The sequence below is a fragment of the Salvelinus fontinalis genome, chromosome 19, assembly GCF_029448725.1.
Source record: "Salvelinus fontinalis isolate EN_2023a chromosome 19, ASM2944872v1, whole genome shotgun sequence".
NCBI classification, from domain to species: Eukaryota; Metazoa; Chordata; class Actinopteri; order Salmoniformes; family Salmonidae; genus Salvelinus; species Salvelinus fontinalis.
The window spans coordinates 41858488-41875469 of NC_074683.1; the positions used below are offsets into that span (position 1 = coordinate 41858488).

General features: G+C 42.4%; 2 protein-coding genes across 14 annotated transcripts in view; both read right to left on the reverse strand.

Moving 5' to 3' along the window:
- Positions 1-1468: 1468 nt before the first annotated feature.
- Positions 1469-11979, reverse strand: LOC129816752 (uncharacterized). Of its 11 annotated transcripts, none has more exons than XM_055871601.1 (9): positions 11632-11979; positions 6344-6468; positions 5748-6000; positions 3482-3519; positions 3278-3354; positions 3072-3138; positions 2734-2931; positions 2467-2538; positions 1469-2163 (listed from the first exon to the last, which is right to left on the reverse strand). In XM_055871601.1, exons 2-9 carry the CDS (start codon positions 6390-6392, stop codon positions 2060-2062), a joined length of 858 nt encoding a protein of 285 aa, XP_055727576.1. In that variant the 5' UTR covers positions 6393-6468; positions 11632-11979; the 3' UTR covers positions 1469-2059. The 11 variants fall into 11 exon arrangements, with proteins under 11 accessions (XP_055727576.1, XP_055727575.1, XP_055727577.1 ...); XM_055871600.1 differs by lacking the exon at positions 11632-11979 and adding an exon at positions 10974-11576; XM_055871602.1 differs by lacking the exon at positions 11632-11979 and adding an exon at positions 10963-11576.
- A 622-nt stretch (positions 11980-12601) lies between these two features.
- The window catches only part of LOC129816749 (guanine nucleotide exchange factor DBS-like), a 68549-nt gene continuing 64168 nt past the window's right edge, over positions 12602-16982 (reverse strand). For 2 of the 3 annotated variants that reach the window (XM_055871585.1, XM_055871584.1), the window contains 5 exons: positions 16538-16612; positions 15536-15645; positions 15295-15407; positions 14709-14812; positions 12602-14593 (listed from right to left, as the gene is read on the reverse strand). In XM_055871585.1, the coding sequence (XP_055727560.1) occupies positions 14514-14593; positions 14709-14812; positions 15295-15407; positions 15536-15645; positions 16538-16612 (482 nt within the window). In that variant the 3' untranslated portion in view covers positions 12602-14513. Of the gene's footprint in view, positions 14594-14708; positions 14813-15294; positions 15408-15535; positions 15646-16168; positions 16250-16537; positions 16613-16982 lie in introns of all 3 variants that reach the window. The other variant, XM_055871586.1, reaches the window with a different exon arrangement.

A 16982-nucleotide genomic window follows, 5' to 3' on the forward strand; every position in this document is an offset into this window, starting at 1 on the left:
AAAATAAAAAAACTGGGAAAATAAGTACTTAGAACTACCAATTATTGTAGATAAATATTAAAGAAAAGGGTAAACACAACACTGGACTGAACCCCCTAATTGTCAAACTAATATTAATGTGCAACAATATAGAAGATACATGACTAGAGGTTATGCAATATGGGTGTATATCCACTGCACGCTTCTTAGGTGTGTAATTGACATGACCAAGGAGCTGTTGAAATTCTACATTTTGAAAAATTGTTTTAAAATCATGTGAGATGAAAATGGACAAACTAAAGGGTGTGCAATGTTTTGGGCCACAGAGTGGATTATGAACCTTGTTTGAAGTCACTAGGTCACATGATCAAGGAGCTATTGAAATTTTACATTTTGAAAAATGCATGTAAAACCATGTGAGATGAAAATGGACAAACTAAAGGGTGTGCAATGTGTGTCTATGCCATCGGGTTAGCTACAACCAGTTTTGAAAGTGTTAGGAGTAATGGTTAAAGAGCTATTGAAATTTGAGCAATTTGATTTGTGACTATGTGGACGGTCCCTAACTGCTGTTGGTGGACGGAAGGAAAACTACAGGCGAATATCCAACCTGAAACTGTCTTTACCCTGGTCAGGAACCGTTGGTCAGCCTGCAATAGTGATTTTGGATTTGTAAAAAATAAAAGTAGAGGCCAATAAATCATCTGAACCGATTATGCTAATCTGTTATGTTAACTATCCAAGCATTGTAGTAAATAAATTAAGAGGCAGACAATTAAATCCAGCTGGAATGCGCCCGCGGGCCAGCAATGTCAGTCAAGCTAGCCAGCTGAACACGAGTTGCCGGAGCTCGTTCAGAGGTAACTTAACTTTTAAAACTACGTTTTAATTGTTTTTATTCATTTATGAGCTGCAAATGCAATGCTCATTTATTTCTTAATTGCCATTTTGCGTCCTCTGGTGGTCAACGGAGGTCCGGTTGTCGGCCATGCTGGAAATGTGATCTCACGTTATTGTCATTGTCAATAGAGTAAATCTACACCACGATATGAAATGTTGATTTAATGATAGTTCTCGATTATATCGACTGATTGCTATTGTATGGGGTGCTCTGACAAGTCTGGGTGTGGTGCTAGTTTCAGTACACTTAGGTGCAAGCGGGCGTTGTGCCAACCAAAGAAATATCTCGAAAACGCTGCTACTACAACCACAATATTTGCTACTAGGCTAATTGCTGTCAAACTAATGTACCATTTCAATTCAGTCAATTCTGGAAGTGAACTGATATTCCTATTTAAAAATCCATAAACAAAGAATTATGGCATTTAGGATTTCAGTTTAAATGTCCCCATCTCATACCTTCCCAGGTTTACTGCCTACATCTCCCATTCCACTGTCACCCATAAGCAGAGCAGTTACTTTATATTACTGTAATAGAAAAGGTTTGTTTACAGGACATTTCAGATCTGAAATAATGTCATCACATGACTCATTTACAAAATAAGTTTAATGCGTTCAACTTTCCTCAAGTATGCTATATTACAGTGTATTCCAAATGAATTTGTCTTACAGTAAATGTAGTACCCATCCATCGATAAATGTAGATACTGGTTCACACATACTGTATAAGGACATATTTAACCTGTGAAGGGTTAGTAAGCACAAAGTACATACAGCACAGATGGACACAAAAGATCACCTACTAACATCACTACAACGCCAATAACCTTGGAACCCAGAACCAATGTATGTCACAAGATTATATCGCCTATTACTCACTTCAAGTATAATATATCACCCATCTCAGTAGCCAGGGTACAACAAACTGTTTTCAAATATCAGAGTTAAAATGTTTGAACACAAAAGGTAGAAAAATATGGCAAATATAAAATGTTTCAAATATTTACATTCTACTAAAACTGGGGTGAGGTTTTTCCTGTCCACATGATGGGAAAAACTCTGTCCACATGATCGGACCAGGAAAACTTCAGGTCCTATACATTCCTAGTCCGGTCAGGAAAAACTCCAGGCCCTAATTATAACGTCTTATAAAACCGCTTTTATCTTCAGCAGTGATCCGTCATGATGGGGTGAAGCTCATGACACAGGCATCTCTCATGGCAGACCTGGCAGTCCTCACCGCTTCAGTCTCTCTCTGCAGATCCTTCAGTCTCTTCTCCATTTCTGAACAAAGAAATAGAAACGGCATTAGGGTGAAATTAATTATCTGGGCACTGTGTCTGCCTACTGGTCTGTGCTGAGGTCATAATGCATGCGGGTGTTACCGATCAGAGCACGACGGGTCTCCTGCATTCCACATAACTGTGTTAGCCCACTGAGGAGCTAACGTAGGTCTTCTCGTGTCAGGCAAGGTTACTCGTGCTTCCGAACCAGAATTCCTATATGAGGAACTAACTTATGGGGACTTTATTCCACGCACCACAAAGAGAGTATTCTGCACTTTATATGGATGTTTTAATACTTTACCTTGGTCTCTCTTTGCAAAGATCTCTGGCAGCATCCCAGAGGCCTCCAGCACTTTCAGGGTGAGGTTGAAATCTGTGGACACAGGATATTTTGTTAATATTTATACTGGCAAAAATGTTTTTTTAAAAACAATATTATATTACAAGCTCAGTTTCACAATGGACAACAGTACAGTTCTTCATAATTGCATGCTCCGGTTTAGTTAGCCAACACTACAGTTCCCATCCAATGTATTTAATAGTAGTCTATTGTATTATTCTGTCTTACCTTCTTCGCTGGCCTGCTGGGATGAAATCCTCTCAGTGATAATGTTGAGGCGGGAGGAAAACTCAGAGAAGATTAACTGTATGCAGCCTGCCTGGTGGCACTTCCTGAAGAACTGTGCAGCTGGACTCATACTGGACCCAAAACCAGACAAGCCAGGAGGCCCAGGATCCCCAGGTGACCCAGAACCACAGCTGGAGTCTGGGGAAATAATTGAGTTGACTCCTGATAAGTGCACATTGGATATGTAGACAGGTTTACCTATCCCAGTCCAAACACACCTCCTAATATGATGGTCCTTTATTCTCCTTCTGTTATAATAGACATGTACACAAACGTACTGTTTTGGTCAGGGAGAAGGGGGTCCAGTTGTTCCACTTTGATGATGGACAGATGGCTCTTGGAGCACTGCACAGAGAAAAGAAGGGGTTTTGAGTAGAAGAAAAGAGCAAAGGTACTGTAGCTAACTACATGAGTGAAAGAGGTAGGAGACAGCAAATAACAACCTGCTCATTCGATCACTAATTTGCGTTAAGTGCCAACTCACCTCCCCATTCTCATTCTCATTCTTAAATGTTGGTCCCTCCAATCCATACTGAAACTCAAACTGCTCTGCAGTCCCGTCTACAGCATAAAAGCAGGAATATTGTGAGTGACATAAGAACAGGGTTCGTCCTATGAGACCATCTGAAAGTTGACATTAGTGACTATACAGGACATCTTGGATTGAAACTGATACAACAAAAACAACCTTCTGTCATGGCTACCTCTGAAGTATTGGGATCTTGCCTGGGGGAAGTTAAAACACAGAAATACAATGTTAACAAACCATTAGAACACTGAAGAACAGTCTTGCAACGGCTTGGCCATTTTTTACTTTAAAAAGCTAACTTTTATATGAAAGAAATATGACCTATAGTCTGTCATAAGACACAGTTTGGTTCTGGGCTCTGAGATTGTCTAATACAGTGGGCTAGGGCTGGGCGATATGGCCAAAATCTCATATCCCGATATAGGTCATTTCATATCCCGATAACAATACATATCACGATATAGCACATTCTGTAAATTCAATTAATAGTTGATATAAAATGACCACATGTAAAGGCCTATTTCTTATTACATTTTGAATTATACTCAACAAATAAAAAGGTAGTTACTCATATTTATTATTTCTCTGTTTATTTAGAACCTTTGTGCAAATCTTCAATCAAGTATGTAATAAATTATTAATGAATAAAATCTAAATGGTTAAACTATAGTTGCAAACAAAATAATAGGCCTAAAATGTGCAGTTATAGGCCTAATGTACAGCTGAAGTCGGAAGTTTACATACACCTTAGCCAAATTCATTTAAAACTCAGTTTTTCACAATTCCTGACATTTAATCCTAGTAAAACTTCCCTGTCTTAGGTCAGTTTCGATCACCACTTCATTTTAAGAATGTGAAATGTCAGAATAATAGTAGAGAGAATGATTTATATCAGCTTTTATTTCTTTCATCACATTCCCAGTGGGTCAGAAGTTTACATACACTCAATTAGTATTTGGTAGCATTGCCTTTAAATTGTTTAACTTGGGTCAAAAGTTTCAGGTAGCCTTCCACAAGCTTCCCACAATAAGTTGGGTAAATCTTGGCCCATGCTGACAGACATGATGTAACTGAGTCAGGTTTGTAGGCCTCCTTGCACGTACCCACATTTTCTATAGGATTGAGGTCAGGGCTTTGCGATGGCCACTCCAATACCTTGACTTTGTTGTCCTTAAGCCATTTTGCCACAACTTTGGAAGTATGCTTGGGGTCATTGTCCATTTGGAAGACCCATTTTAGACCAAGCTTCAACTTTCTGACTGATGTCTTGAGATGTTGCTTCAATATATCCACATAATTTTCCTCCTCATGATGCCATCTATTTTGTAAAGTGCACCAGTCCCTCCTGCAGCAAAGCACCCCCACAACATGATGCTGCCACCCCCGTGCTTCACAGTTGGGATGGTGTTCTTCGGCTTGCAAGCATCCCCCTTTTTCCTCCAAACATAACGATGGTCATTATGGACAAAAAGTTATATTTTTGTTTCATCAGACTAGAGGAATTTCTCCCAAAAAATACAATATTTGTCCCCACGTGCAGTTGCAAAACAGGAGTCTGGCTTTTTTATGGCGGTTTTGGAGCAGTGGCTTCTTCCTTGCTGAGTGGCCTTTCAGGTTAAGTCGAAATAGGACTCGTTTTACTGTGGATATAGATACTTTTGTACCTGTTTCCTCCAGCATCTTCGCAAGGTCCTTTGTTGTTCTGGGACTGATTTGCACTTTTCGCACCAAAGTACCTTCATCTCTAGGAGACAGAACGCGTCTCCTTCCTGAGCGGTATGATGGCTGCATGATCTCATGGTGTTTATAAATGCGTGCTATTGTTTGTACAGATGAACGTGGTACCGTCAGGCATTTGGAAATTGCTCCCAAGGATGAACCAGACTTGTGGAAGTCCACAATTTTTTTTCTGAGGTCTTGACTGATTTCTTTAGATTTTCCCATGATGTCAAGCAAAGAGGCCCTGAGTTTGAAGGTAGGCTTTGAAATACATCCACAGGTACAGCTCCAATTCACTCAAATTATGTTAATTAGCCTATCAGAAGCTTCTAACGCCATGACATAATTTTCTGGATTTTTCCAAGCTGTTTGAAGGCACAGTCAACTTAGTGTATGTAAACTTCTGACCCACTGGAATTGTGATACAGTGAATTATAAGTGAAATAATATGTCTGTAAATAATTGTTGGAAAAATTACATGTCATGCACAAAGTAGATGTCCTAACCGACTTGCCAAAACTATAGCTTGTTAACAAGAAATTTGTGGAGTGGTTGAAAAACGAGTATTAATGACACCAACCTAAGTGTATGTAAACTTCCGACTTCAACAGTAATATAAATAAATACAATTTGGGAGGGGGGGCTTGCCTGTTTTGCATGTTATTTTGGCATTAATACGTGTCACATATCAATTTACATTTGGTACCTTGGGTCGAGTGTTAGCACCAACTCACGAAACCCCCGTTTCTCGACCGTGTAAATTGGGGCCATGTCTTTGCAGACGTAAGTTGTAACGGCAGCTGTTATCTCCTTCCATCTTTGTGATTCTTTGCCATATGGTGTGCTGTGGGAAAAAGCCTCTTGCAACGTTTGAGTCGGAGGTTTGTTTTGAGCATTTGACTGTACTTGTTTGGGTCTCATCCGTAGACTCTCTCCGTACTGTTTCACATGATTCTTGCCTAGGTGGTAAAAGAGGTTAGTGGTGTTTGAGCCTGTTGTCGGGACCGGCCTGCGGCATATTTTGCAGAGGACGGTTTTCTGGTCCGTGTCAGACTTTTCTCCTGCATGTTTGTTTGTGTTGCAAATTTCCTTCCACACAGCCCAAAAAGCATCACCCAATTGACAAAAAAATATTCCCATAAAGAGTGTGATTTGCGACAACGAAATAAACGATAGAGCATAATATAAAACGATAGATGTTTTTCTATCGTCACACAACATATATCGTCATATTGCCCAGCCCTACAGTGGGCCTATATAAAAGTGTTACCAATGTTATCTTCCAATATACATGATACCCACTTTGACATCCCAGTCTTGGGGAGATACTCATCCTCCTCCTCCTCCTCATCTTCCTCTTCTTCGTATGTGCTCTTAGACATGGTCTTCTCTGCCTTTATTGCAGCTTCTCTTTTTAACTTTAATGTCTGAAGAAAAACAATTCATACCACAAAACCATTAAGAAAATACATGATATGTCAGATCAATAAGATTTTCAATTTCCATTAACCTTGAATTTATGCAGGGCATAATATTTCCTCCACCAGATGTATACCAAAACAAGTGGTGGAGCTGCCATTTTGTTTTTTAAATTTAATCTTTACATTTGATATGTTGTCCCTGTAGTAGTCCATTTGTTGGGTAGTTTTATAGACTGTCATTAACAGTATTAATATTCAATGGACAAAATAACATGTAGTGGATAATAATAATAACAGCTCTCTACCCTGGTGGTCGTTTCTGATTTACCATCTAGAGCTGGCACTATGATGGCTGGGTGCTTGTATTTGATGTGGTTTAACATGCTGTCAGTGCTGCCGTTGTTGTATTTGAGTACAGCTTTGCATAGCCGACATGTACATGTATCAACGCCCTTTCTGGTGAAATACTTCCAAACCGTGCTACTTTTAGCGCGTCTCTTCCTATTTATGCTCTATGCTCTCTCTACAGTCAAAGCCTTTTCCTTCAGATCTATGCTGGACTAGCCAAATGAGCAAACTACAAGTTTGATAATACTGCTAATAAAAACGTTTTATTTCATCGCACGGTTTCATCAAAGGCGTGTTGGCCTGTTACGTTTCGCAACGAAAACCATTTACTTCAAAAGGAAAACACTTTGAAAGGAAAAACTATTTAAGGTAGGTCACTTCACCTTTCCTTACGTTTGCTTCCTGGAGTTAACGCTGAACGGGTTTCGTTGCGAAACGTTTTGCAATGGTCTGCGACTAATGAATGCACCCCAGAACATCAAACGTCAACATCAAACATCATGCCACAGGGTTTTTTTTTTCTACGGCTGGCCATGCTTTCCACCTGGCTACCCCTACCCCGGACAACAGCACTGCCCTCCCCTCTGCTACTCGCCCAAGCCTTCCCCATTTCTCTTTCTCCCAAATACAGTCAGCTGATGTTCTTAATGAGCTGCAAAATCTGGACCCTTACAAATCAGCCGGGCTAGATAATCTGGACCCTTTCTTTCTAAAACTATCTGCTGAAATTGTTGCCACCCCTATTACTAGCCTCTTCAACCTCTCTTTCGTGTCGTCTGAGATCCCCAAAGATTGGAAAGCAGCTGCGGTTATCCCCCTCTTCAAAGGGGGGGACACCCTTGACCCTAACTGCTACAGACCTATATCTATCCTACCCTGCCTTTCTAAGGTCTTCGAAAGCCAAGTCAACAAACAGATTACCGACCATTTCGAATCACACCACACCTTCTCCGCTATGCAATCTGGTTTCAGAGCTGGTCATGGGTGCACCTCAGCCACGCTCAAGGTCATAAACGATATCGTAACCGCCATCGATAGGAAACAATACTGTGCAGCCGTATTCATTGACCTGGCCAAGGCTTTTGACTCTGTCAATCACCACATCCTCATTGGCAGACTCGACAGCCTTGGTTTCTCTAATGATTGCCTCGCCTGGTTCACCAACTACTTCTCTGATAGAGTTCAGTGTGTCAAATCGGAGGGTCTGTTGTCCGGGCTTCTGGCAGTCTCTATGGGGGTGCCACAGGGTTCAATTCTTGGACCGACTCTCTTCTCTGTTTACATCAATGATGTCGCTCTTGCTGCTGGTGATTCTCTGATCCACCTCTACGCAGACGACACTATTCTGTATACTTCTGGCCCTTCTTTTGACACTGTGTTAACAACCCTCCAGGCGAGCTTCAATGCCATACAACTCTCCTTCCGTGGCCTCCAACTGCTCTTAAATACAAGTAAAACCAAATGCATGCTCTTCAACCGATCGCTGCCTGCTCCTGCCCGCCTGTCCAACATCACTACTTTGGACGGCTCTGACTTAGAATATGTGGACAACTACAAATACCTAGGTGTCTGGTTAGACTGTAAACTCTCCTTCCAGACCCACATCAAACATCTCCAATCCAAAGTCAAATCTAGAATTGGCTTCCTATTCCGCAACATATTATATCATATTATATTTTTATTTATTTATACATATATCTGTTTACTCATGCTGCCAAACATACCCTTGTAAAACTGACCATCCTACCAATCCTCGACTTCGGTGATGTCATTTACAAAATAGCCTCAAAAACCCTACTCAATAAATTGGATGCAGTCTATCACAGTGCCATCCGTTTTGTCACCAAAGCCCCATATACTACCCACCACTGCGACCTGTACACTCTCGTTGGCTGGCCCTCGCTTCATACTCGTCGCCAAACCCACTGGTTCCAGGTCATCTACAAGACCCTGCTAGGTAAAGTCCCCCCTTATCTCAGCTCGCTGGTCACCATAGCAGCACCTACCTGTAGCACGCGCTCCAGCAGGTATATCTCTCTAGTCACCCCCAAAACCAATTCTTCCTTTGGACGCCTCTCCTTCCAGTTCTCTGCTGCCAATGACTGGAACGAACTACAAAAATCTCTGAAACTGGAAACACCTATCTCCCTCACTAGCTTTAAGCACCAGCTGTCAGAGCAGCTCATAGATTACTGCACCTGTACATAACCCATCTACAATTTAGCCCAAACAACTACCTCTTTACCTACTGTATTTATTTATTAATTTATTTTGCTCCTTTGCACCCCATTATTTCTGTCTCTACTTTGCACTTTCTTCCAATGCAAACCAACCATTCCAGTGTTTTTTTTTGTTTTTATTTTACTTGCTGTGTTGTACTCACTTCGCCTCCATGGCCTTTTTATATTTTTATTTATTTATACATATATCTGTTTGCCTTCACCTCCCTTATCACCTCACTTGCTCACATTGTATATAGACTTATTTTTTTTCACTGTATTATTGACTATATGTTTGTTTTTACTCCATGTGTAACTATGTGTTGTTGTATGTGTCGAACTGCTTTGCTTTATCTTGGCCAGGTCGCATTTGTAAATGAGAACGTGTTCTCAATTTGCCTACCTGGTTAAATAAAATAAATAAATAAATAAAAACGATAAAGCAACACAACCGGCGCTTATTAGACTGGCTTCTATTGAAGCCAAGTGTCTATTTCCTTAATGTACACATTTTGAAAAATATATATTTTTTAAAGACTACCACACTTGTGACCAGTATAAACATGAATCCGTCTCAGATCAGGGGTGTAATCATTAGTCCAGCAGTTGCTAAACAGAACCATTGTTGGAACTAAAACGAGAGTTTCTATTGGACAAATTCCGGCAGGTCCCGCCCAGTTTCGTTCCGTTTGCTTCTGTTTAAGCAACGATTTGCAACAGAATTGGCGTAATGAATACGCCCCAGACTTGCACAGACTAGCCTCCAGCTACTCGCTAACCTTTTTCCTACCCCCACCTTGCAGTCTCGCCCTCTTCTGATCCACCTCAGACAAACGTTGAAGTTCGACTTTTTGACTTCGCCATTCTCTCACTCGTTTTGGATCAATTCCAAAATGCCTGGCAGTTGCCTCGCCCGAGTTTTGCTCTGTGAATTTAATCACTGCTAGCTTGAATTTGATGTCGTATTTTCTTCTTGGTGGCGCCATGGCAAGCAACATGACAGATTTTTTTTAAAAGTATATCACATGACATGGTAACCTCCTAAACAATTCATTTAGATGGGGCGTTTATTTGAAACAGGCGTTTATTTGCTGAAATGTGTGCCGATGTCTGGCTATTAAAAAGGGACAGGCGGCTATTTGAGACCAGGCATTTAAATCAAAATGTACATAACTGCTAACCAAAATAGCATTTTCCGGTTAGCATAATAAACGGAAATCCACGAATCCGTTTAGCTAAATGTGCGCATTCAATCGGTTGATTCGTCATGAATATATGTCGCCTAACTCGGTTCTTTATTGATTGTCACTCAAATGTAGCAACGTCATGAAGTTTGTATTTTGTTCTCACTCGTTTTAATACCTGTCTCTGACGCTTCAACATCTATAGCTCCATTGCTTTTGTCTGTGGAGGCTCGAATTATTTCTTTAAATAGAGCCGTTTCGGAGGTCAAGTTTACCTGATGCCGAGACTAAATGCCTTTTCATACCACTGGTTCAACGTCCTTTACATCTGATATTCCGGTCGCAGTGTTTACATTTAGCCTGAGAAGCTTCTATTCTGTCGAAGCTGCGCTACACAGCTGAACCAACGCTGCGTGAAGTTGGTGTTGACATTTTGTGAATGAATGGAACCAATGGACAACCAAACCAGAGAATCTTACAACTGACCAGACCAGCAGAGTAGCCTGGTTCCTCGCCAAAAGAGCTGTCAGCGATCCTCTGCTCTGACAAAATATAGACAATTTACTGTATTAACTGCATTTGCGGTTAAAACAAATGTGAGGCACACGTTGAAATGGCAACCTCGTGAAAAATGCATATGGTACAAGCTGAGCTAGCCGAGAAACTTGCCGAGGGGGGACCCGTCCAGATATCACACTTTTACACGAATTTGCTTTGGTAGTCGGCTAAGAGTTAAATAAAACACTTACAGGAGTCTTACCTCTAACGGCAGCCATCAACTCTCGCTGTGTTTTGGTATGTCTTAACGACAGATGATGGATCCTTTCTAAATGGTTTAACATGGATGTTGTGCTCCCACTCGTCCGCTTCAGAACAGCCGCACACAGCTTACATGTCACACTTTCGGACGAAATTTCATTGAAATATTTCCAGGTGTGACTTTTTTTACGGTCTCTGTTTCTACTTTCCATATCTCACAACTACAGCCTCTCACTCTGTAATTAGCTAATGGAATGATATTTTGCGCTACTTCGCCTGAACGTACTGTATCTAGCTAGCAGTCTGGGATCTAGACTATTTACCTGCGCATGCGCGATGATTAAAGAAGAAAGTCTTTACCAGTTCACAAATGTACAATGTGACTATAAAATAAACCATTTCACTTCACAATAGCCCACATATTTTAATTCTCACATGCACATAAACACTATGTCTGCCACACGCCAGAGTATATTTTTGCATAATTCTCCACAAACGGATCTATCAGGACCCGACTGCAAACCGCCATTAGGACAGAGTGCTACCCCAACCCAAATCTCATCCTGACCCGAGTGAACTATCCTTGTCCTTCATAGGGTACTGGGCTCCGTGTTCTACACTACAGTCGGCGACTGGGCAGTAATCAATATCCGTCTTACCGTGCATCTCCCAATGTGTTTTTTCAAGCTGGAAGTGCCCGTTCTTTGACTGTCATAGGCTAACACCCGCTTGCACTTTTTGCAAGCTGCGAATCCATCCACAAGTTGTTTGTCAGCGTTAACGATTACTCCAAAATGATTCCATACATTTGATTTGACATTTGCCCGGTTTTTCACGATTCTGAGCTCCCTACTTTGAATTTTTTGGGTCAAATTCTGATTTTCCGTGGTATGCTTTTTGCTTTCCATATTTTGAAATCTATCTTATAGATTGTGCGGGTATAGAGGTTGTTGCTTTGGGTAGGCCTAGTCGATGTCACTGTCTGTGCTAGCTAGTTGGGTAGGGTATAGGCAGACTGAAATTTAGCCAGCAGATCCAACCGCTTCAGCTGCGGATCTTGACTAGGGTCAGACAGACTTTGTGTAGGTTAAGACAGGGTTACCCAAACTAGTCCAGGCATGAGATGCCTCAATAAACTGACTGTTACACAGAGATCTTCTTGGTGTAACAGTTGGGATAATGGGACAATTTAGAGTACAATGCATTTCTTATCCTTTGATTGAGGAATGTTTTTAGAAATGGCTCTGCATGTTTTACAGGAAGCCTGTCTGACCCTAGTGCAATTGTAAGCAAGCAGGTTATATCTGCTGGCTAGCTGCACTATAGCAAAGAACTGAGAGCTTTTCATTTTTAGTTAAGAACAAATTCTTATTTACAATGACGGCCTAGGAACACTGGGTTAGCTGCCTTGTTCAGGGGCAGAACGACAGATGTTTACCTTGTCAGCTCGGGGGTTTGATCTAGCAACCTTTCGGTTACTGGCCCAACGCTCTAACCACTAGGCTACCTGCCACCCCACTGTAGGCAGGCTTCTCCCATAGGCAGTCTGAAATGACATTTACAAACAATACACAATATTATTTTATTAGGCTACCTAACCTGATACAGGAAATACACACAGAGAGAGAATTACCTGTACCACAAGTCCTTTAATATAAAAAAAGATTCACAACTGCTGACTGATAGAGAATTTCTGATTTCATAAAGAAAAGTGAGTTAATAAACAATATCTACATAAAAAAATATGATTGCTTTACAATAAATAAGTTATGACTATACACTGAGTTATTCACAAAACTAGGAAAGTTCACAGTACATATGGAGAAGACACCTGCAATGACTAAAGTCATGTTTAATAGATGTCTGAACAGAGAGCTGGTGAAATGGATGGAAAGGGGATCTCCTAATAAAGTCATTTGACGAGGACAGAGGAAACTGATACTGTGACTGCTCTGTCTGAACCATATACAAAACTAATGTTGCAGGACAGGGTAGGCTATGAGAACAAGAGGGAGGGAGAGAGAAAGACTAGAGAGAGAGATTACATTACAGAGATAGACATAAAATAACATCTTTATCACAGTACATAACAAGAGTCATGCCCTTCCCTCTGTTTTCAAATAAACAGTAACTCCTCACTCTCCAAGAGGCAATAAGATAGTCACAGGCCTACCAAAGGTCATATTGGTTACTTATATGGTCACCAGTTGAGGTAACTGGTAGAACTTACAGAGCAACAATCTGAAAAGCTACACATGGTATACTTTTTAATCATAATCTTTCTTATTTACAATAACTTTATATTTAAAAAAAAAAATACAGTCTTGTCTATTTGTAGACAATCAAGGGGACCATGATGCAGACCAACAGCATTGTAACTTACAGTACAACAAGAAGGGCTCAACCCGATCCATGTCGACCACTCTATGGCAGATGGGGTCGCTATATCAGTGACACCTGATCAGGTTAATCTTAGAATTAGAATTCATAACAAAATGGTATTATATTTCTATGGGTTATGTCAGGTTCCATCTTGTCCATAGCATTTTGTCTGTTGTAGTGCTACTAATACTGGCCGCCCGAGGTCTGCTTGCATAGCTGAGGGTTAGGTCTAGGATCAGCTCACCCAACCCCCAATCCTAACCTTGACAATTTTATGAAGGATAAATGCAAAAGTGCCAAACTGACCTAAGATTAGTGTCTATGGGTAGCTGCTGCCCACCTACACTACACTGTGTCTCTTTAACTACACAAGGGCGCTGGAGCCCATTCTCTATGTAACAGTATAACTTTACGTCGTCCCCTCGCCCCGACACGGGCGCGAACCTGGGACCCTCTGCACACATCAACAACGGTCGCCCACGAAGCACGGTCGTTACCCATCGCTCCACAAAGGCCGCGGCCCTTGCAGAGCAAGGGGCAACCCTACTTAAAGTCTCAGAGCAAGTGACGTAACTGATTGAAATGCTACTAGCGCGTACCCGCTAACTAGCTAGCCATTTCACATCCGTTACACTCACCCCCCTTTCAACCTCCTCCTTTTCCGCAGCAACCAGTGATCCGGGTCAACAGCATCAATGTAACAGTATAACTTTACGTCGTCCCCTCGCCCCGACACGGGCACGAACCAGGGACCCTCTGCACACATCAACAACAGTCACCCACGAAGCAGCGTTACCCATCGCTCCACAAAAGCCGCGGCCCTTGGAGAGCAAGGGGCAACCCTACTTAAAGTCTCAGAGCAAGTGACGTAACTGATTGAAATGCTACTAGCGCGTACCCGCTAACTAGCTAGCCATTTCACATCCGTTACATCTAGTCAATGATATTTGATGAAGTCTATTGTTGGCATCTTCTTGAAGTTGCTGACCAGTATCCTAATAGAGGGGCTTGCCTCTGGGTAAGATGGGTGAAGTTGTGTTTAGGGTGGGGGGGAGAAAGTGCTGTCTTGCTGGGGGAGCCACCAGCTGGGGCTGTTGGGTTGGGGTCTGGAGACAAAGGGTCTGGGGTGGCCTGATGGGGCCAGGGAAGGGTGGAGGGTTCAGGGCTTGATGTCAGAGAAGCTGGTGTAAGTCTCACAGCAGCTGGATGAAGTGCTGAGGTTCCCTGAGCCACTGCCCTCTGGAATATACACAGGGAGACCAGAGGTTGGAGGAGATGGTTAAGGAGAGACACACACACACATACACACATCTCTACATGGAGTGTGTGTCTCTACATGGAGAGGGGGTTTTACCTGAGCTGGTGAGAGACTGGCAGGACTTGGACTCTCCAATCAGGGTGAGAATGTTGGCTGCAGCCACCCAGCCCTCCTGCTTGGTCTTCAAGTTCTTTACAAACCTGCACCAACACAGAAACACACACAACCCCTTGACCACCACCTCGCCAACTCAACACTGCTCAGATTTGAATACTGGGTCATATTCATAAGGCACAGAAAAAAAGGGACTGCAACAGGGACGGGCTACCCAAAATTGTCTGATAAGAATAGCTTATTTTCGTTTCCTGTTTCAAAATGTTGTGTTACGTTTCACTATGGCAGGTCTCGCCAACCTTGTTCCTGGAGAGCTACAGTCCTGTAGGTTTTCACTCCGACTAACCTAGCACACCTGATTCTAATAATTAGCTGGTTGATAACATGAATCATGTTAGTTACAACTGGGGTTGGGGGCAAAAACCTAGGGGATGGTAGCTCTCCAAGAACAGGGTTGGAGAGACCTGCACTATGGTTTTCCCTATAGAATATGACTGTGTTGGAATAGGTTCTGACTGTTAATGTGTGAAACCAATCAAGTGTAAGGGTGTCAAGGTAATATTCTCACCACTGTCCGTCATCTCCCTCCTTGATTAGCTGCACCGTTTCACCACTCTTGACTGACAGGTCCTGGCCTTCTCCCTTCTCATAGTCAGACACCACTGTGTACTTCCCTGCACACTGTGCACAGTCAAGATATGGTGTTAGATTGTATGTATGATTGTAAACAATAATTTTAAAAAACAGTTTCTACGTGGAGCCACATCCCAGCTTGGAGTGGATGAGTATCCTCACGCATGCACACTCACTAGTTTCTTTCCCTCCTCGTCCTCGGGGTCTGAGTTCAGGGGCTCTTCAGGGCTAGAGTAGCCATCATTCTCCTCATTGGCGTCCAATGAGAGAGAGCCCTTGGTCCATCCTAGAGGAGGGAGAAAGGGTACATGCGAATTTGGTGTCTTGTGTAGCCTGAAACACACACTCGCTCAGTCGTGCACACACACACACACACACACACACACACACACACACACACACACACACACACACACACACACACACACACACACACACACACACAAACGGGGGACCGGGAGACATTGAGAGTAGGCATTTCAGCAACCTCTGTTAGACCAGACACGGTCAGTGACAGGGTGGACCGCAATCAGAAGGAACAGGACCAAGTCGAATGGAGTGAAACTACAGTAATCGTGTGGACCATTCAGAAGCACAACACTACTCAGCAATAAGGAGCGTGACGTTTTTTTGATAAATATATCAACATAAGCATTTAGGTGGTCATGTGTATCCACACACTCAGGCAAGGGAACACAGTGTGCAGGGAGTGAGAGGGGAAAATCTCTCAGTGAAATTCGGCAGCCATTTTGTGATCACCACACATCTTAATCCAGTCTAAAGCAGTCCAGTTGAGTGCTGTACGGTACCTCTCCTCTTGGCCTGTAAGAGACTCGAGGTGCTGAACCACCTGACTCTGCCCAGGTGGAGGTGAGCGTGAGGGCCTGGGTCTGAGAGAAAGATACATTACGACCCTATTGAAACATGGTCAAAGAGATTGACCGCAGGCAAACGTGCTCAACCACAATGAATGACCGACCATGGTAACTGTGACTCCGGTTGCCTGTCAGTCAACACAGCGTATTATACATTCCGTGATGAACCACATTTCTCCCCTCAGACGAGAAACCGCTGTCTGTAAATCAATACACCCTGACCAACCACGGATGAAATGATCGGATGCAGCGACCGTGGTCGACCACAGATACAGTGACTAGGGTCATTATGGGAAGACGTACCTTTAAAGCCGAACGGAGTAGGATCACTCTTTATCTCATGACGTTTGGTTTTATGGTCAGGGCTTGTGGGAGATCCTAGGCATCACAGGAAGACAGGAATAAAAGAGCAAAAGAGAGGAGGAGGAAGAGAGTGAAGAGGAGCAGCAAAACCCTCAAATAAGACAAATATTAGTAGTAACATATCTTGGAAGTGGAAGTTAATGTAAGCACAGACAAAGAATGAAGAGAGTAGAGAACATTGAACGGAGCACCACAAACTGTATGTTCTAACTGTATGTTGTTCTCTGTACGAACATTGTCATCCTACAGCACACACTACTCAGACAGACTACAGGGGTTAAAAACACATACAGGGTCCCTGAAGCGGTCTATTCACTATCAGCTACAGTACAACTCTAATTGGTCGTCACTTTAGCAAGCGTTTCCCAACTCTGGTCCTCAAGTA

Coding starts and splice junctions, on each gene's coding strand:
- LOC129816752 (XM_055871594.1), bottom strand. CDS start 6,262: ATGTTGTGTGACGATAGAAAAACATCTATCGTTTTATATTATGCTCTA. Junction 3,520..5,747: donor GTGCTAACACTCGACCCAAG/GTACCAAATGTA, acceptor AACTTCCCCCAG/GCAAGATCCCAATACTTCAG. Junction 3,139..3,277: donor ATGAGAATGAGAATGGGGAG/GTGAGTTGGCAC, acceptor TTCTCTGTGCAG/TGCTCCAAGAGCCATCTGTC.